This window comes from Hemicordylus capensis, chromosome 4, assembly GCF_027244095.1.
Source record: "Hemicordylus capensis ecotype Gifberg chromosome 4, rHemCap1.1.pri, whole genome shotgun sequence".
In the NCBI taxonomy this organism is placed as follows: Eukaryota; Metazoa; Chordata; class Lepidosauria; order Squamata; family Cordylidae; genus Hemicordylus; species Hemicordylus capensis.
The window spans coordinates 319348705-319370114 of NC_069660.1; the positions used below are offsets into that span (position 1 = coordinate 319348705).

The 21410-nt window shown below is 45.4% G+C and overlaps 1 protein-coding gene across 1 annotated transcript in view; it reads left to right on the forward strand.

Moving 5' to 3' along the window:
• The first annotated feature begins 9880 nt into the window (after window positions 1–9880).
• Window positions 9881–21410, forward strand: part of TMX3 (thioredoxin related transmembrane protein 3) — a 36599-nt gene continuing 25069 nt past the window's right edge. The window contains exons 1-4 of the mRNA XM_053247587.1: window positions 9881–10047; window positions 14913–14970; window positions 18139–18178; window positions 20598–20721. Coding sequence (XP_053103562.1) covers window positions 10002–10047; window positions 14913–14970; window positions 18139–18178; window positions 20598–20721 — 268 coding nt within the window. The 5' untranslated portion in view covers window positions 9881–10001. The remainder of the gene's footprint in view (window positions 10048–14912; window positions 14971–18138; window positions 18179–20597; window positions 20722–21410) is intronic.

The window sequence follows — 21410 nt, forward strand, 5'->3', positions numbered from 1 at the left end:
GCAAATTAAAAGGTGAAACTGATATATGAGACAGACGCATTACATGCAAAGCGAGATAAGTCAAGCCTTAATTTGTTATAATTGTGATGATCATGGCGTACAGCTCATGAAAACCCCAAATCCACAATCCCAGAAAATTAGAATATTACATGGAACCAAGAAGACAAGGATTGAAGAATAGAACAATATCGGACCTCTGAAAAGTATAAGCATGCATATGTATTCAGTACTTGGTTTAGGCCCCTTTTGCAGCAATTACTGCCTCAGTGCGGCGTGGCATGGATGCTATCAGCCTGTGGCACTGATGAGGTGTTATGGAAGACCAGGATGCTTCATTAGCGGCCTTCAGCAATTCTGCATTGTTTGGTCTCATGTCTCTCATCCTTCTCTTGGCAATGCCCCATAGATTCTCTATGGGGTCAGGTCAGGCGAGTTTGCTGGCCAATCAAGCACAGTACACTGTATACTTTTCAGAGGTCCGATATTGTTCTTTTCTTCAATCCTTGTCTTCTTGGTTCCATGTAATATTCTAATTTTCTGAGATTGTGGATTTGGGGTTTTCATGAGCTGTACATCATGATCATCACAATTATAACAAATTAAGGCTTGACTTATCTCGCTTTGCATGTAATGCGTCTGTCTCATATATCAGTTTCACCTTTTAATTTGCATTACTGAAATTAATGGACTTTTGCACGATATTCTAATTTTCCGAGTTTCACCTGTACATGTTTAACAATTGTATCCTTAAGTATGCTTTCCATCAACTTACCTGGCACCAAAGTTACACTGGCCGACCTGTAATTTCCCAGATCACCCCGAATCCCTTTTTGAAAATCGGAATCATATTGGCTACTTTCCAGTCCTCTGGTACAGAGCCTGATTGTAGGGACAAGCTACATATTTTTGCTAGGAGATTGGCAAATTCACATTTGAGTTCCTTCAGAACTCTTGGGTGGATGCCATCTGGCCCTGGCAATTTGTTGTTTTAGTTTTAGAAGTGGATGAGGAGGGGGATGTTGCTCACTAGGTACCTTCAGGCTGCCCTGTCTTTTGAATAACTCAAATATAATTATTGGAGGTAGATTTTCATGTACTGAGGTTTGGTTCAACACTTCCCATGTAGAGGCCACTGAAAAAAGCCATGCAGGGACGTATTGTGTTGGTATGCTGTTTTTGTGTGGATGACCTGACTGTGTGAAAGTCTGTGCTCAAGTGCCAGAAGTTTCCAGTGCATGGAAGTATCTGACAGCCCAAGGGAAGCACTGCTCATGCAAGTCTGCTGAGATGCCTCCAGGTGGAAACTATATTGTTCAAATCAGCCCAGAAATTCTGAACCTTTGCAGGGTCCCTCCTTGTCTTCTGTTTCAGGGAAGCTAGCAGTGGAAGATGTGACTACCATGGTCTTGTGCAAGCCCAAGCTGCTGCCTTTAAAATCAGTGACCCTGGAAAAGCTGGAGAAGATGCAGCGGGAAGCGCAGGAGACGCTTCGCCAGCAGGAACAACTTGCTCATCAGTCCTCACAATAGACAAAATCTGTTTCCAGTAGTTTTAGATGAACTTTTTTAAATTAATGTATAGAGCAATGCTGAGCAGCCAGCTGAAGGCAAATTGCTCAAAGATGTTATATAAATGAGAACAGTTAGACAAATGTTTACACTTCTACAGATTGTATAGCTCTTCTGTAAACATGCTTATTGTAATTATTGCTGTGGGACATATCCCTGTATGTAAGGACCTTTATAGAAAATTATATTAAAAATCTTGCTTTAGGAGTTCTGCGTTTTGGTTTTGAAATCAAAAGTTATACTCTGCCCTCTCCAGGTCTGATTTTCTGTGTAGTTGGGCCTCTAACTACTCATGTTGCTCCCCACCCCCCACAGTCTGTTTAGTCATTTCCTGCTGATATCTAGTGCTTTCAGTCTTGGGTAGCAATTCTTTTGAATATTAATCGCTGCCTGATGGCTCAGAATACATTGCAGAATGGTTCTGTTCTCTGCTATCACCTTGGAAGGCAGCCACCATCGGAAATCTTGCAAATTTCACAGTTCTCCCATTTCAAGGCAGATGATCATGAGAAGGTATAAGATTACCTGTTTCTCATGCCTGAAGATGAATGTATGAGACGGTAAAAGAAGCTGCAGGCCATTTTTAACAAAGAGGCTTTTAAGAGCCTAGAACAGTCGTGTACTGCATTTTTGGTGGGCCGCTACCGACCCACCAGCGGCCTCTGGAACAGCCTCTCACTCACCAGCACCTCATGTTGCGGCAGTATAATGGGAGGCCACCAGGGGCAGGTGAAAGCAGCCGTGATGCCACTGGCCTCCTCAGCAGCCCCCCCCCCCAAATTCCCCACCACCACCATGTGCTCCCCTGTTGGCCTTTCATACCACTGCAACTTGAGGTGATGTCATTACACCACATTGTGGTGGCAAAATGGGAGACCAATGTGGCAGTGAGCAGGGACAGGAGCTGCCAGGGTTGTGATGTGCCAGGGCAGTGATATTACACAACATCAGCAGTATAATGGAAAGCTGAACAGTGGGGTGGAGGTGTGTGCGCAATGGTGGTGGTCAGTAGGAGGGACCACTGCAGAGGCCAGTAATGCTTGAGTGCTGCAGCTCTCCCCACTAGACAACTTGTGTGAAGAGCACATGGGCGCTCAGTGGTTGATCTGTCCCTGGCCTATGCTTGAACCAGACAGACCTTGGAGGCATCTTAAGATGCAGAGCTTTGGATCGCTGATGTTGCTGACTTTCAGGAATATTGTTCTGTTTCGAAGCTTCATCCAAAGTTCAATCTGTACAGCTGAATAAATAAAGCAAAGATGGCAAAAACATCACAACACTGCAGTGGCTTTCCCTCCAAAGGAAACTAGAATCCAAGGTATGCTTCAAACACCGGAACTTCCCACCACTTCAGGATATGGGGCAACCAAGCAAGTGTAACACTAGGATGTTACACCAGATGGTGCCTGAAAGTTTCATGCTAGTTCTTAACAATTTTGGCACCCTGAAATTTGAAATATTTTCCCAGCCCTGTTTATTTATTGTTGTATTTGTTTAGCCCTAGGACTGAGCTTACAAGCCACACAAATCAGAGATATGCCAAAATCCAAATAATGCTCAATACCAAATGCATTTATAGACAGTTATATAAATATTTCATGTTACAACTTTATTTGTAATTGAGTTGTGAAAGTATTCCCTAAAGCAATCAAAGATCAAAAGCATTTATAATTGTTTATCATTTGACAAAATAATTAACAGCAGGGAAGCAAATGGTGATAGGCAGATATTTTTGTGACTATACCCAGCTATTACCACAAGATGTCCTTCTAACCTAATAAATAATAAAGCAAGAAACAGTCTAATATAACAGTAAAGTGAACCTTTGTTTGGTAATTTGGGTCAGAGTTGTTTAGGCTAATATAACGCCAGAATTCTAGCAGTTTATCTGGTTGTTGCTACTCACACTTTGGGAAAATGGAAATACTGGAGGTATTTGTGGACTCAAGAATAATGGGGGCAGGGGAGGGGGGGTGCAGGAATGGATCCAGTGCAGAACAATATTCATGCACTGACCCACAAGCCACAACTGCCTTGAAATAATTTTATGAAAGCTGGTATGTAAATCTAACAATAAACAAACACCTTCTGCAACCTGAACATTTACAAACACATGAAGCAAAGCCAAGGGGAAGAAATCAAACACAGTATGTTGGCAAAGAAGGATGAAGTCTCCCCTACCCCTCCTGACCAAAGAACAATTTTCCTCCAAGGTAGATTGGCCAAGATCTTGGAGGCTTTTTGCCTTCCGCTGAGCATCCGGCAGGAGTCCCTTAAACATGAGATACATGTTTATCTCAGCCCTGCTGGACCAGGCTCAAGACCTATCTAGTCCAGCATCCTGTTTCCCACAGTGGCCCACCAGGTGCCTCTGAGAAGCCCACAGACAAGGGCAAAGGGCATGCCCCTGTTGCTTCCCTGCGACTGGGATTCAGAGGCACCCTGCCTCTGAGGCTGGATGTAGCCTATAGCCACCAACTAGCAGCCACTGATAGACCTGTCCTCTATGACGTTGTCCACTCCAGCTCACCCATCTTAGCTCGGAGGCTTCTGGTGTTGGTGTATGAACACCTATATGCTGCGTCTCTAATCCCTTAACTGTGCTATCTCCTTTACTGTCATTTGACCTTTTTGACCAGCTGTCATGTATTTTGCTCTGCTCCTGGTTCTACTCTGTCCCCTTCTGTTCCATCTGAAACTTTTGCACCTTGCACCTTAGAGGGTTTTGCTTGCCGAACCAGATACGACCAGTTCCTGTCAGCAACCCCCCAGGTGTCATTTTATAAGCTACTCTCTGACATTTTTATTTTAAGCACTAGCAGTCTGGTTCTATCTTAGTTCAAGTGGAGCCCATCCCTTTTGTACAGGCTCATCTTGTCCCAAAATGTATCCCAGTCCCTAAGAAACCTAAACCCCTCCTCCGCTCAGCTGTGCTTGTCTTGCTGGCCTTGCATGTGGAACAGGTAGCACTTCAGAGCCCTGCTGGACCAGGCTCAAGACCTATCTAGTCCAGCATCCTGTTTCCCACAGTGGCCCACCAGGTGCTACTTTGGGGGTTCTGGATTTCAATCTCCTACTGATCAACCTAAATTTGGCTTCCAGGACCTCCCGACTACATTTCCCAACATGGTTGTTGCCAACATGCACCAGGACTACTGACTCTTCCCCAAAACTGCCTAAAAGCCTATCTAGACGCTGGATGAACCTTTGCACCAGGCAGGCACGTCACAGTGTGCTCTACACACCAGTCACAAATTAATCTCTCTATACCCCTGAATCACCCACTACTAGGAGGCCCCCAACCCCTGGAGGTGTATCCCCTGTGCAAAAGGATATGGGTGCATCACCCAAGGAAGGGGTCCCTTCTAAGGGAGCACTCCCCTCTTCCTCAGCCTGATGTCCTGCTTCTCTGAGAACGTCATTCTCCCTGACGGCAGAGGAGCCGTCAGCCTGGGAGTGGGATGCCTCTATCACATCCCTGAAGGTCTCGTCCACATATCTCTCTGTTCTGGTCAATAGCCGTAAATAAATAACACTGAAACATATCTCTCTGCCTCCCTGGGCTTCTCCAGTTCAGCCAACTTGGTTTTGAGGGAATGAACCTGTTCCCTGAGAGCTAGAAGCTCTTTGCAGTGAGTGCAGATGCAGGATTTCTGCCCCTCAAGCAGATAGCCATACAAGCAAAACTCCATGCAGTACATGGGGAAGCACCCCCTCCCCTGCTGGCATGCTACCTTCATAACTGGTTTTATTGGCTATTTTGAACATATCAAACTTGTTTACATGAAAGCTAGGTCTTTGCAGCAGTTGTCAGCTAATTAAAAGGTTGAAGCTCTTCTTAGATAATTACAAAAAACGGGGATTTACACACTTTCTCCTCATGCTGGGTGTCTCCTTTGTGATAAAGGGGAACTGCTTGTTCGCCTCCCCACACATTTCCCCACTAAACTCTTCACAAAACCCATTTGATATCTGTTAGCAAACTCCTGTTCGTAAATTTCCCCTGGTCTGAGCCTTGCCTTCTCAAGAGCTGCTGAGACTGAACTTGCTAAGTTATTTGACATGCCACTAAGATATATTTCAAACAAGGAGGGATTCTCAAATTCAGGTCCTCATATGTTATTGGACTGCAACTTGCATCATCCCCAGCCATCATGGCCAAAGGGCATTGTAGCTGGTGGTGATGGAAGTTGCAGTCCAGCAACCTCTGCAGCACCCTTGCTATAAAAGAATATTTATTTTTTCAAATTAAGTTTCAACAAACATTAAAATACAGTATTGATAAGAACTTTTAATCTCATTTATCTTTTTCTTTGAGTTCAAATTCTGTGCCTGTCCATACCACAGATTTAATCCTCATCCTGAATCATGAAGTTTTACTGACAGTTGGGACTTCTTACTCCCAAGTAAGCACTGGATGCACCCCAACACATTTTCCAGACCACACAAACTACAATAATTGTATATTTTGCTTCAAGGGAGTGTAGCAGTGACCCCCTACCCCAAGCATGGTGCCCAGTGCTTGCACCTTCTGGAGAACATTATCTTGACTAGCTGGAACTGACATAAGGACAGCCCTGCTGGATCAGGCCCAAGGAAGCCTGTCTAGTCCATCATCCTGTGTCCCACAGTGGCCCACCAGATGCCTGTGGGAAGCCCACAGGCAAGAAGTGAGGACTTGCTCTTTTGCTGATGCCCCCCTGCAGCTGCTATTGAGAGGCATCCTGCCTCTGAGGCTGGAGTGGCCTATAGACTAGTAGCCACTGCTAGACCTGTCCTCCATGGATCTTTCTACGCCCCTTTTAAAGCCATCCAAGCTAGTGGCCATCACCACATAAATAAATTATGTACTATGTCAAAAAAAGAATGGTGAGAAGGGTGGTGAGAGGTACCTTTAAAAAGTCATTACTGGTGATACCGCTGGCACCTGAAAACTGTTGGGAGCACCGGAGCCCCGCTTGACATCTCCCATGAGGCGGCTGCCCTGGCTACGGCACTCATCAGGACTCTGTGTATGCATGGCGGCCATTTGTGTGGCCAGCATGGTTCTGCTCACCAGTAATGACTTTTTAAAGGTACCTCTTGCTGCCCCACCAGTGCCGCCCTCACCGGCTGCCTCTGGTGTGTGGTATCTTCCATGTCGACTGTGATGCTGGATATACTGGCTGACATTCAGACCATTACTCATGCTTAGCTCAAATGAATGGGACAAGGTAATCTTGTGTAAGTTAGTCTGGATGTATTGTTTGTATCAGAATTTTACATCGAAGAACATCCAGTTGCCAAATGCTGAGGGCCTTTTAACATGATAAGTTTTGTGCAGTAAATCTATATTCATTTCTCAACGGTTGCATATGTCCCCATGCCATATCTGGTGTTTGCACCCAAATTACTTTGTCCAGATTCTCAGAGCACAGTAGTTTGTATGCGACAAAACAAAACAAAACAAAAACCAATATGTGCCCCAGGCACTAAAATCAATTCCAAATTCTATGTGGAATATGGTTGTACAATACAGCATCTATTTCATGCCATAATGATTGAAACAGCATTCTACTGTGAATTCCGTTCATGTTAGTTTTATAACTTTTTGATAGCTTTGAAGGCTACTCAAACCCACAGTGTACAACAGCTGAGCACAGACAACTGAATTACACCTGGGGTTTTTTGCCTACTTGCCTTAAGGAAAGTAAGCTTATGAGATAACCCAGCTTTCTGTGCGCGTGTGTCCCTATCAACTTCGCAATGCTTGGACTGATTTGAACAAAATTTGATACTGTTGTAGGAACACATAGGGAGACCTAAACAATGTAGTTTGTGATGATGTCATCCACCCTATTTCAAAATGGCGGATGTGTGACCACATTTATCTTCTTCAGGAGAGAAACTATTGCCAGTTCAGTCCCCATGAGAGTACTGGAGAGACTTCTAGTGGAAGGAAAATTTCCCTGTTAATTGCCTTATTTCAGTTGAAACACATTTGGCATAACTACAAGACTGACAAGACGGATATCCCACTTTTCAATTAAAATGCAATACTGCAATCATATCTCTCTCCTGTCTATAGACAGCATGACACTTTGGACATGAATCATTGGATCTATTTTGTTCAATTTGACATACAGTGATCACTTTTATGAGATCTCATTTATTATTCTTTATAAATCTTGTGATGCATGGACATATTTTTTTTTATTAATTTTGACTAATTATACCTTATGTAGTGAAGATAGTTTTCAATTATATAGTTTTATTATTAGTATCATATTAAAATATTAGCATTCAGTATTTGGATTCTTTGTTGATATTGGGACACATAGGGACACCTCAATGCTGTAGTTGATAATGATATCATCTACCCCAGTTCAAGATGGCAGACACATGAACGTTTGAGGCGCAAGTGGGCTAACTTGTGGGCCGCATAACTGATTTGAACCAAATTTAGTACAGTTGTAGGGACACCTCAGTGATGTAGTTAATACATCATTGTATTAATGTATTATTATTATTATTATTATTATTAATGTAGTTTGTGATGGTGATATCCACCCCAGTTCAAGATGGTGGACACATGAATGTTTGAGGTCCATTGGTAATTATCAATTTGGTATTGATAATTATCAATTAAGATTATAGTGAAAGGAAACTAGGCAGATTAGTTCTTACCCAAACTTCTTGTTAAGCACTCCAGTTACCACACCACACCCTGGCCAAGCAGCAATTCCAGCCATTGTGTGAATGTTTTATATAATCCCTTTTACATTTTTGAAGTGAGGTATGTGCACATCCTCCTAAAGTAGCTAAGGGCTAGTTTCAAATATTTAGACCCACTACTAGGAGAAGAGGAGGACTGGCAGCAAGGTGGATGGACTCAATAACGACAGCAATGAATGCACCACTGAGAGACCTAAAAGGCCAAGTTGAAGACAGATCATCCTGGAGAGAATCTATCTCTGTGGTCGCTAAGAGTCTGCACCGACTTGACGGCAGTTAATCAATCAATCACTTAAATAGTAAGATGAGCCTATAGCTGACACCAGTTTCTCAAGATGAGCTTATGGTTGGCACAAAAGTCTGCAGATGTAATTCTAGCATCAGAATTTTAACAGAAGGGATAGGAGGACAGGGGTTCACCTGATGCACAGAAGATGGAATTCTGGCAGGTGCATCAAGGAGGGTGGGGAGTGACTGCTGTTGCAATCTGCTTTTCTGTGCATCTGTTAAGGGCACAGGAGCCGCCCCCCCCCCAGCCTCTTCTCCATCTGGCCACTCGAGCTGAAGTGTGTATGATGGTTTCCATTACAGTTCAGACTTCCAGGCAATAACAACTAGATGGGACCTGGGCGTGCTGGGTGGATCTGCTGCTCAAGAGGAGGCAGCTGCTGTGGTGGTAGTGACTGCTAAATGAGCCTAGAGGCTCATCCCCTTGTATTGAGCAGGGGGAGAGCAACTGACCCTCTCCATCCCCAGCACAGCATCCCTCCAGTGGCTGTTGCTGAGGTGTGTGTATGTTAGGTTTCTTTTTCTTTCCTTTTTAAAAAAGACTGTGAGCCCTTTGGGGACAGGGTGTCACACCCTCGCTCTCAGATAGCGAGGAGAAAGGGGATGCTGACAGCCCTTCAGCTAATGCAGGGGTGCCTGAGGAGCAGAGCCCGGCTGTCAGTTCCCAAGAGATGGCTGAGGCAGGTCCGGCTGATGTCTCAGAGCAGGCACAGCCGTCTGAGGCAGCAGAGACAGGGACTGACAAACTGGAGGATGAGTTGTGCAGGCAACCCCCACCGACTCCACACCACAGCAGAGACAGGTCACAAGACAACAGGCACAGCTGGAATCCGTCAGGAGAAGCAAGCGCCTCTTGCAGAAGGCTGATAAGCCTTGAATCTTTGCCAGCTGAGCGTTATCAGCTTGGACCATAAAGCACTCTAGAGCTTGCAGTGAGCCGCTGGAAGACAACATATGTCATCCCTAGTGTCGACAGCCTTCAGCATGAGCCGTTTTTGAGCGTGTTTCACTTCTGCAACCCAGACTGCTCTTTTGTGAACTATCATCCTAGGCTTCGCCACCGGATGTCCAGATTGCTGACATACGGAGCCCTTTTATGAATCTATGTATTTCTGTTTGCAAACCACTTTTGGGAACAACTTGGGTTGAAAAGCGGTCTATAAACACCCGTCGTAGTTGCAGGCATGACTCTAGATCCTCTTACCCCGCCCCCGCCGAGGGAGGGAGGGAGGGGGGAGGCCTCTCCCACGGTCAGCCGCAAGGGTTGCCCAGCAACCACCCCGCCCACCTCAAACACACGCCATTGTGTGCGCGCGGGGCAGCTGCCTGGCGCATGCTCCGAAGCGGGCCGCCGCCGCCGCCGCCGCGGGAGGGGAAGGGAGGCCCCGCCGCTTCCCCTTCCGGCTTGGTCCGCCGCCGGCCCCGGGCGAGATGGGAGCAGCCGGGAGCGCGCGGCGTTGCCTCCTCTGGTCAGCAGGTGGGCGAGGGGGAGCCGTGGGGGGTGGGGTGGGATGGAGGGGAGCAGCCAGCCCGCCAGCCCCCTGGACCAGAGCCGGGCTCCAGTGCCTGGGGGAGGCGCCCAGCCGAGGGAGCTCCAGGCGGGGCAGCTTCTCCACCCTCCCCCCGCAGGGCGAGCCGCGCCTGCTGCAGCCCCCACCCCCTTCCGTGCTTGCCTTGCCTGGGGCGGAGAGCGGCTGGGGGGTGGGGGGGGTGAGATGCTGCCGCCGCCCTGGGAAGAGCGGAGTCCCTGCAGCGGCAGCCCCCCCGATCATCTGCTGCTGAAGGAGGAGGCTGGGGGGCAGCCTTGCTGGCGATGGGGGTGGGGGTCCTGGGGAGGCCTTGGGCGCTGCTGCCTTTCCCCCTCCCCGCTGGGGTTGGGGGCTGGAGCTTCCTTCCAAGTGGCATCATCAAGTCTCATTTGCTGCCAATGTGGTGTGTGTGTGTGTGTGTGTGTGTGTGTTTTAAAGCCATATATTTATTATTATGGTTTTTGTGGTAGGGGCTGGTTTGCTGACTTCATCTGAACCCTGTGGTGCTGACCCCACCCCCCTCTACTTACTTGTCATAGCAGAAGAGTTTGCCCACCACCAGCGCGGCTGAGCTAGCCTACTAGCCATATGTCTGTCAGGTGTTTCTGAGTGGGGCTTGGCTCTCATTTCTCTGCTGTGTCCCTTTTCACCTTTCTGGGGGTGTTGCTCGATGCTGGTCCGTAGTTGAGATGTGTGTGTTTGTCCTCCTCGTGGAAATTACTTTGTAGTCTGATCTACCGCAAGGCCCCCAATTCTTTCCTTCCCACCCCTCTCTTCCATCTCCATTATGCACCTGATATTAGTCCAGTTTAGAGTAAACCTTTTGAAACAATAGTACTTACATTACAGTGCAATCTTGTACAAGTCCACTCAGACGTGAGTCCTATTTTATTTGTATTTGTATTTTATTTTAGTTTTTATTTTACATTTTATATCCCGCTCTTCCTCCAAGGAGCCCAGAGCGGTGTACTACATACTTGAGTTTCTCTTTCACAACAACCCTGTGGAGTAGGTTAGGCTGAGAGAGAAGTGACTGGCCCAGAGTCACCCAGCAAGTCTCATGGCTGAATGGGGATTTGAACTCAGGGCTCCTCGGTCCTAGTCCAGCACTCTAGGCACTACACCTATTGAATTCAGTATGGTTTACTCCCAAGTAAGTGGATATAGGATTTCAGTCTTAGTCATGACTAACTTTTTTTCAATGGTCTATTCTAAGCAGGATTGACATTGGACACAACCTGTTGTGTTTGAGTTCTGTTTGCATACTGATACTTTTTGCATATTTTGCATGCACACTCCCAGAAAGGGTTCTGTGGATGCCCATGGGATTGGAGAAGAGGACAGAATTGGGGCCACTGCACTGATCAGCTTTTTGATTTGGTTTGGACTCATGTGTAATGGAGATGAATGGTGGGGGGGGGAGAGAGACAGGATTGGGGCCATGTGGTAGATCAGATTACTAAATAACTTGTACAAGGAGAACAAAATATTGTGGATACTGAAGAGTCAGAAGGAACTGTTTTATCTGGAGGAGAGAAATTTCCTCTGGAGACATACTTGGGTATCACTGAGTGCCTTAAAATGGCCCTGAACGATAGATTTGCTGTGTATGCATTAATCTACAATTGTGTCAAGGTTGTGATAAGCTCTTGCACAATGTCAGAGAAATAATGGAAGAGGCTACCAAATTATCTGATCATTATGCACATCAGCTAAACCAAGATATTAACCCTGAAGAAACGATTGAGTTTGTACACTTTGCCAAAGGAAAAGACTGGCATACACCATCATTACAGGCTAAGCTTGTGTATGAACAGGAGATTGAGAATGTTTTTTTCAAATGTATCTGCTTCTCTGAGAATATACCTTTGCTTAATGGGCACAAACTGCTCAGGAGGGTGGTCATTCAGCAAATTAACACATTTAAAGAACAAATTATGATCAAAACAGACAGGTAACTGGCCAAAGGCATTAGTTCTGCTGAACACTGAGAGGAAAGTGATGCAAGGAATAGACTTTGACATCATCATTCAAAATTTTGCCAATACTAAGGGTTAGGGTTAGGCAAGAGAACATGAAGTATGTTAGATATCTGCATGACAGACTACATTTCCTAAGGCTATATAACCTATGTTTGCTGAAAATTAAAGTGAAATACACATTTCTGGATTTTTGTAGCGTGTGTGTGTATACACACACATATAAAACAATTCCAATTTTTATATTATACACAATGTACATGTATGTCAGTCAATATGGTTCAACCCATAATGTACTTCTGCACTGGCCATGGGGGCAAGGCCACAAGTACCCTCCCATCTTAAGTGCTTTAGGCCCCCCAGCCTTAATCCAGCCCTGCTCTGCTCCCCCTAAAAGGAGAAATGCCTTCTCTTCTCTGCCTCCTGTGCACATTCTGAGGAAGGCGGCACTGGCATCGTTTGCTTTCCAAGTGGGTAGCAAGGCTGGCAGGACAGTGGCAAAGGAAAGCCACTTCAGTTGGCTCACCCACCCTCTCTCCCAGGCAACCACTGCATAGAAAGCATGGCAGACCCACAGGATAGCTGCTCCTTCCCACTGCTGTGTTCTCACCTATCCAAGCAATTGGTGGTGGCCAAAGGCAACTGCTTCCTCCTTGCCATCATTCCTCCTGCTGATGCTGCTCAGGGATTCTCAACATTGGGTCCCCAGATGTTAGTGGACTTCAGCTCCCATAATCCCCAGCCCCAGTTGCCTTTGGTTGGGGATTATGGGAGTTGAAGTCCAATACCACCTGGGGACCCAATGTTGAGAATCCCTGTTCTAGACAGCCTGTTGGGAGGGGGAGGTTGGACTGTATCTCTGGGATCTAGTCCTCAGGTGTCCTTTGAGGAAGAACAGCTCAGTGGAAGAGCACCTGCTGTGCATGCAGAAGATCACAGGTGCAGTCCCCGGATCGCCAGGTAGAGCTGGAAATAGGTAGACCTATTTGAAAGCTGGAGACTTGTTGCCAGTCAATGCAGACAATACAGAGTCAGATGGACTAATTGTCTGACTCTGTATGAAGGAGCTGCCTATTTCCTCACTGGGCCCAATCCCACTGGTCAAAGAGAAGGGAGGTAGGCAGCTGCTTCTCCTCAGTCACACTCGCCTGCCATCCACAGCTCCCCAGAGGGAGAGCAGGCAAGCAGAGGCCTCCACTAACTCTGCTCACTCTCCTCCATACTCCTCCAGGCCAGTGAACTCTGGGCAACATGTCAGAAAGGCCTAGCAGCTCCTTGTTGTCTTCGCCACTTCTGGTAATTTCTCACCTGCTCTGGATAAGCGTCATTGTTAGGAGTGGGCCTTTGCAGAGAGCACAAGGAGAAGCAGTGGCTGTCCCTACCAGCACCTCTTCCATTCTCTAGGTCAACAAACTCTCCTTCTGACATACATACCATGCAGCCGTTGCTCTCTGAGCAGGCCAGCAGAGGAAGTGGCCGTGAGGGATGGGCCTGTAACTTAGTGGAAGAGCCATCTGCTTTGCCTGTAGAAGGTCCGAGGTTTAATCCTGGGTGTCTCCAGGGAGGGCTGGAAAGACTCCTGCCTGAAACTTTGGAGAGCTACACTACCAGTCCATGTAGTCCAGTTAATGAACGAGATGGACCAATGGTCTGGCTTGTTATAAGTCAACATCTTCTGTTCCTACGCAGCAGCGCAAAGCTTCTGCCTCCACTTGCTGGCCTGTGTGTTTGGCCTCTTTGGGCATTTGATTGCGGGGATAAGGCTAGTGGGGAATGGAGGAGCTGTGGCCCCTGCAAGGAGCAGCTGCTGCCTCTGCTGGCTGGCTTGCTCCTGTGCTCCATTTCTCTGGGTGGTTAGCCCACTATCACACTGCCATCTAACCACCGCATCCCCCAGGGAGAGGGCAGAGGCAGCACCCTGTAGCCCCTCTGCGTCAACTGCTTGCCTGCCCTCTCCCTCCGAGTGGCATGGCAGAGAGGGCAGGGCCAGCCGGGACCACCACAACTGCTGCACCGCCCAGAGAGAAAGTGAAGCAACTAGCTTCACCAAGCCCAAGTTTGCAGTGGCTGCCCTGAACCTCGCTGTTCACTTTCTTCTCCAGGGTGTTGTGGCGTGGCACGAAGTTGTAGTCGGGTCCAGAGAGAGTGTTCTCAGTAGTTCCAGCATCTTGAGGGGAGAATGCAAATGAGTTAGTGGTGGTCTCCATCACTGTGTTGGGGAGTGGTCAGCGGGGCCAGCTGGTGCCTCTGCTCTTGCCTGTGGTCTCTCTCTTGGCAACCCAGTGATCGGGGTTGGGCCCACTGGGCCAGGGAGGAGGATGGGGTCCCCATCAATGACAAGTGATGTCAAGTTCCACAAAATCCCAAAGGCGCCTTGCTGAGAGCAGGTGCAGATGGTTATGGGGTGACTTAGTTGGGAAGAAATGGGAGGGTAGGACTGTTTGATGCAAAAACTGGAGGCAGTTTGGGAACACTTTCCTTCTTTGCTGACTGCCTTTGAAAGAAGGTGGCTGAAGGAAGTGGTGAGCAGGGGCTAATGCTGCAGGAAGTGGGTTCCAGAGGAACAGAGGACTTGTCTAATGAAATTTGTGGCCGGGTGAACAGCAACACTATCCTGAAGGCAGACAAACAAACAAAGAAGAACTTACTGTGCGGTGCATTAGAAATTAGTGAACTGGAAAGAGCAGATTGAGTGTTAGATGGTCATGAAAGTAATTATAGGAGTGCTATGGGATATGAACAAGTATCACTCTGTGTTTCACTCTGTGTTTCATTCTGTGTTATGGACCAATTTTTTTCTCTCCTGTTTCTCCCACACTCCCCCCACCCTGTAGTTCTCCTCTTGATCCTTGCTGTAGATGCAGAGCTTTTTGTGGCTGATTTAGATGACTCGTAAGTATGCAATGTTTCTGTTGCAAATGATGGATTAAGAGATGGTGCTCATGTATGATTTGATGGTTTCCTGCATGTGCTTAATGATAACAGCTTCATGCGCCATGCTCTTCCTGCATATAAATGTGTTGTGGTTTTCAAATACAGAAGAGGCACCATGCCGTACTTGTGTGCTGTATGGATCCTGGCTTTTTTTTGCAGTGGATACAGAGCACAGAAGATAAACAAGACTAGGGCAATTCAAGAAGGAACAAAAATGCCTGGTTACATTTTGTTAATTTCGTATATAATTGTGAGGATGTCCTAACATAATGTACACATTCTCCTATTTCCTTGTTTTGCCTTAGTAGTTATAACCAGTATTTCAAGTCTCTGTCTCTAACCCCTTTAAGCACATCATTTGTGGTAGCCGAAACAGTTAAAATAATCCTAGACAAACCCTTACGGTGCACAGCTGTGAAAGCGAGTGTCTTCTCACGATATTAGTGCATAAGATTTATTTGTTAAACAACAAAATACAGTGTTGAAATCTGGTGCTTTCAAAATCATCACCAGCTTGTTAAAAAAACACCCCAAACTTTGAGATTGCAAAAGGCAGGAAAGAAAAACATCCACCTGAGAATTCTGGGAGTGCTATCCTGATGGCCGTTGCTTCAGGAGGGCTTCCATAACATAGTGCCGCCATGCTCGGTTAGACCCAGTGCACAATATAGCCTTCCAGCTGACCCTGGTGAGACCAGGAGCAGCACTTTATTCACTCTCACCCAGTCCATTATTGGCCTCATTGGGTCCGACGCCTGATGCCTCCGGAAAGAGAAGGAAAGCAATCTGTCATCAGCATACTGACCTTGGCCATACATGGAAGGTTTCTCCCCGCAATAGTAACTTGCGGTTTCTCAACACTATTTTTGTCAGGTCAGCCAGGGCGAATGTAGCGGAATGGACGATATGCTGCCTATGCTCTCATTCCGTTCTGATCACTAAGAACCAGCCATACACAGTATGCATGAATGGGGGTAGTGAACTGAGCACTAAGGATGTGCACAAACTGGTTTGGAGGCCTTTTTATGGGCCTCCGTCCAAACCAGTTTGAATATCCGGTGGTTTGGCTGGTTCAAAGGTTGTGGGGGGGATATCTTTTAAGGACAGGAGAGGGTGCTCTTACCCTTCCCGCTGCATTTCCCCTGCCAGCACTGCCTTTTAAAACAGGCCGGCGGGGTGGCCACGTACCTCCTTGCCACCCCAGTGCCTTGGACCAGAAGTGCCCACGTGCACCGGGCACTTCCGGCCACTTCCAGTCCAAGGAGGCACCAGGGCGGCAAGGAGGTACGCTGCCGCCCTGCTAGACCGTTTTAAAAGACAGTGCCAGTGGGGAGAACGTGGCAGGAGAGGTAAGAGCACCCTCCCCCCGTCTCATACTGCGCGGGAGGAGGCAATGGTCAACCCCTCCTGTATTCTAACAAAGACAACCACAGGGCTCTGTGGGCGCCAGGAGTCGACGGCACGCTTTACCTTTACCACAAAACATGTCTTGAGTTCCACCTCTGGGTATACTTGACATTCCCCCCCCCCCGCCACCCCCAATTACATTTTTACGTGTCATCAATATAGCAAGCAATGCCATTTCGTCCATAAAGTTTCATGTGATAGATTTCACGTTGATAAAGTGTTTTTATTAAGTGAATATTGTATATATTTTCATTTTTAATGAAAGCTCCCCCCCGCGTGGCTTGTATGTTCCATCATTACAAATGTCTGTTTTCCTACTTTAACCATGAGCTGTATCCAGGGGAGCCTTGCACAGGCAGGAGGCCTTTCTCCTTGCACAAGGCACCTTCCCCCTACACACAGTTTCTGCTGCTGCTTCCCTGCTTCTCACCCTCCTTTTGATACAGCCTGTGCTTGATAGAACTCTGTAATGTATTGCTTGACCATGAGAGCCGCCACAAACAATAGACAAGGTTAATTTCTAAGCCATATGTGCAGAATATGCTGTTAAAGGGGTGATGTGACAACTTCATAGCTCTCTACCATGCATCAAGGTGACTTCTTGTTAGTACAGTTAAAAGTGTATACTGGTCAAATATTGTTAATCACATGCTCCAAAATACTAAATGGAGCACATTACTCCCCTATTTCCAGAGATCAGATCCTTTCCAGATTCTAAGAGATTCCTTAACGTGTATTTTAGTCATCTTCTATTATTGGACTGTTTGCCTTTTCATCTTTTTTCCTTCCACGTTTCAATTTTTTAAATAGTATTTGATTACTCAAGTTGTAATCAAACCTAGACCTCTTTGCCCTATGTTAATTGTTTTGTATTGTTCCTTCTTTATTTTAGGTGCTTAATTATTTTTAGGAATAATGATATAGTATTCATTTTTATCTATTGAGGACAAAGCTGTGTCTTTATTGCTAAATAACTTCATGCTGAATGGAATGGTATATGTCATGATTCCTAATAGTTTGTTAAGCACCTAAAATAAAATAGGAGCTGCACAAAACAGTAAAACAGCAATGAAATGAGGTTAAATTCAGCAGGGACGACTATGAGGATTGTAAGTGGTAAATACACTCTCCCCTTTCCAGCTGTCTTATCACTTCTCTAGAAAAGACATAGCTCAGTAGGCAACAGCCAGTCTCTTAAATTGTAAAGGTAAAGTGTGCCATCGAGTTGGTGTCAACTCCTGGTGACCACAGAGCCCTGTGGCTGTCTTTGGTGGAATACAGGAGGGGGTCTACCATTGCCTCCTCCCATGCAGTCTGAAATGATGCCTTTCAGCATCTTCCTATATCACTACTGCCCAATATAGGTATTTCCCACAGTCTGGGAAACATACCAGTGGGGATTTGTTAGTTCTGCTTGTTAGTCTGCTTGTTAGTCAAATATTTCCCTGCTGTGCCACTTAAGGTGGCTTATTAAATCGTAAGAAAGTACAAATAATTGTAACTAAGCACCATTGAAACCAATGGGACAACTTAGTTGTATCTGATCCAAGTCACATTAATGTAGTTCAATTAGTCATGACTAACTTAGTATGGATGTTTTCTGGTGTCTGTACTAGCAAAGATCCTCATATTCCCCACTACTGAATGGACAGTCGTTGTTTCTCATTATCAAAACAATCATATTTCTAGGCATTTCATTGCTTGTGCTACTTCTTTTAGGTTTAAAGACACTCGGCAAGATGACATTTGGCTTGTAGATGTGAGTATGACAGTATCCAGGGACTCTGTTCAAAACTTCACTGCTTTTTATTAGCGTATGTTTAGGGGAAAAAGCTTTTACAATTAACTGACATTAATCACCTGGTACCACAGAAGGTTTAGATCTGGAATGCAATGAGTTACACTTCTTAGGAGTTTAGCTTAATGATACAAGAATTTAATGTAGGTGCACATTTCTGTGTAGCCATTTAAAGGACTCTTGTATGGCCCCAAAACTTGGCATCCTGATGCTAATATTAATAAGACAGATTTCTCTGCCATAAAAGAGCCTCTTTAAATGGCTACGCAGCAGTATCATTTGACAGGGTGGATAAGGTCCCTGTTTTGTGACTGTAATCCCTGGATTAACTTGCTTACACTGAATATTTGCAACCTTGCATATCTCTCTCTCTCTCTCTCTCTCTCTCTCTCTCTCTCTCTCTCTCTCTCTCTCTAGTCTTGTACATGAATGTAGTGAATAATTAACTCTATTTCTGGACTTTGAAATATTCCTGATGGGTCATTGTAAAAAGACACTATTCTAAAATATAATTTGAAACCATTATTTATTATTATTATTATTATTATTATTATTATTACATTTTATATCCCGCTCTTCCTCCAAGGAGCCCAGAGCGATGTACTACATACTTGAGTTTCTCTTTCACAACAACCCTGTGAAGTAGGCTAGGCTGAGAGAGAAGTGACTGGCCCAGAGTCACCCAGCTAGTTTTATGGCTGAATGGGGATTTGAACTCGGGTCTCACCGGTCCTAGTCCAGCACTCTAACCACTACACCATGCTGGCTCTCCTTTTATTAACATATTAACGTTAATATGTTAATGTTGGCTGTATTGAACATATTCTGTTGAGTTTTGCATCTACAGAATAGGTTCTCTGTAACTAAATCATGTATGTTTCAAGTTCAGGCATACAGTTGAAAATCTCACTTTATAGCTAGAGTTAATAAGGAAGTTCCAATATACTGCTAAATAACACACTTGGCTCACATTCCAAAAATGTATAGTAATTTTTATATCGGTCCAAATTAGTGATGTCCAAAAACACACAAGTCATCACAGTTCCTTTCTTGTTAATTGTAAACCAACAAAATAGTAGCGAAAAGATCCATGCTTGGGGGTTGCATAGAATAGACACAGTGAATGGTAGAGATGGTGCAGGATATCGCCAACTGCCATTATATAACATTGGATTCTGGTTTAGCTGTTGCCACTCAAGGGAATAATTATGACTTATGCCTTGAAACAGCAGCGTGAGGCTCTGTGGTCATTAAAGGGACAAAACGTTAGGCTTTATTTTTCAGGTATATAGCACATGGTGCTTTGCAACAGAGGAGAGGATAGGTCCCTCTCTCTAGGGGCCCGCAATCCAAAAACACACACAAGTGAAGCAGAGGGAATAGGAGGCAAGGTAACAGGGAAGGAATCTGCTATTGTCATGTACCAGGTACTTAGGCTGAGTTGCCGTAGGGAATAGGGCATCATTATTATTTAGAAATAAACTTCAAACACACACAGTAGGGATCTGCTGGAATTAAAGTGTGCTGTTGAGTCACTGTGGACTCCTGGTGCCCAAAGAGCCCCGTGGTTGTCTTTGGTAGAATACAGGAGGGGTTGACCATTGCCTCCCCCCACGCAGTATGAGATGATGCCTTTCAGCATCTTCCTGTATCGCTGCTGCTGCTCAATATCGTACCAGCGGGGATTCGAACCGGCAACCTTCTGCTTGTTAGTCAAGCATTTCCCCACTGCACCACTTAGTGATGGTTTCCTCATTTTAGCAAGCATATGGAGGAACTGGGAAAGGCATGATGGCGTACGAACAATTGTGTCAATGTCATTCGTATAGTAAAGACTAGGACTGTCTATTACAAAAGACATAACTAAGGGGGATTTGTTCCACATTGAGTGATTTAGGGGAAAAATCATAGGGCTTTTATCCAGGCTACCCTATTAAATTAATTTGGCAGACTAAAAAAACAACCACTTTTGGGTACAGCTTGTTTCTGGAAACATTGCCCAAAGTATTGAATGTCATCAGTAAACACTGAAATTACACGAACATTGGGTTATTTTATTCTACTTCCTGCCTGCTAGAAATAGTAGGTAATAAAAGAGATAGAGATACTACTATATCTACCTGATAGAGATGATAAATCCAGGTGGTCATAAAGGGTTAATTCAGACACCTTGAACTGATCTCAGGCAGAGCAGTATAAATTCTACCATATTTCTCTTCTCCCTCATCCTAGGTTTTATGCTATTAGTATACTCTTAAAATAGGAGGTTGAATTTGCTGAAGAGCAAGTGGAAAGTGTTCTTCAGTTCAGACATTCAAAATGCATTTGTGACATCATCTCTAAAGATTCCACTGATGGCTTATTTTTGGCTTGTTCTCAGTTTTATGCACCTTGGTGTGGCCATTGCAAGAAATTGGAGCCAGTATGGAATGAAGTTGGTAAAGAGATAAGAAATATTGGGTCTCCAGTAAAAGTAGGGAAGATGGATGCAACTTCCTATTCTAGTAAGTCCATGGTCAATGTCTTTTGCTCTGCATTAGGACCCAGTTTTTGGAAGTAGAAGAGCTACTAAACTATATAAGCAAGATAGCATAAAGCATGGTTAAAAATGAAAGCTTGATGAGTGAGCTGGCAAGACCTCTAGGTTATTATCACTGTTGGGAAATATGCAGGAAGTAGAGCTGGTCTTGTGGTAGCAAACCTGAATTGCCACCTTTGCTAAGCAGGGTCTGCTGGTTTGCATTTGAATGGGAGACAACATGTTTGAGCACTATAAAATATTCCTTTAGGGAATGGGACCGTTCTGGGAAGAGCATCTGCATGCTTGCATGAAGAAGGTTCCAAATTCCCTCCCTGGCATCTCCAGACAGAGCTGAGAGAGACTCCTGCCTGTAACCTTGGAGAAGCCGCTGCCAGCCTGTGTAGACTATACTGAGCTAAGTGGATCCAGGGTCTGACTTGGTAGAAGGCAGCTGCCTATGTATTAAGTTGTGCAATACCTCATCTGACAGCAGATTCCAAGTTACAGAATGTTAGATGCTGCATACTAGATTTGCCTCCACAAATCATGCCAATAAAATGTTTTGAAATATTTGAGTTGTGATTGAGAAAATGTATACTTTAAATCAGTGATTCTCAAACTTGGGTCCTCAGGTGTTATTGGACTTCAACTCCCATAATCCCCAACCAAAGG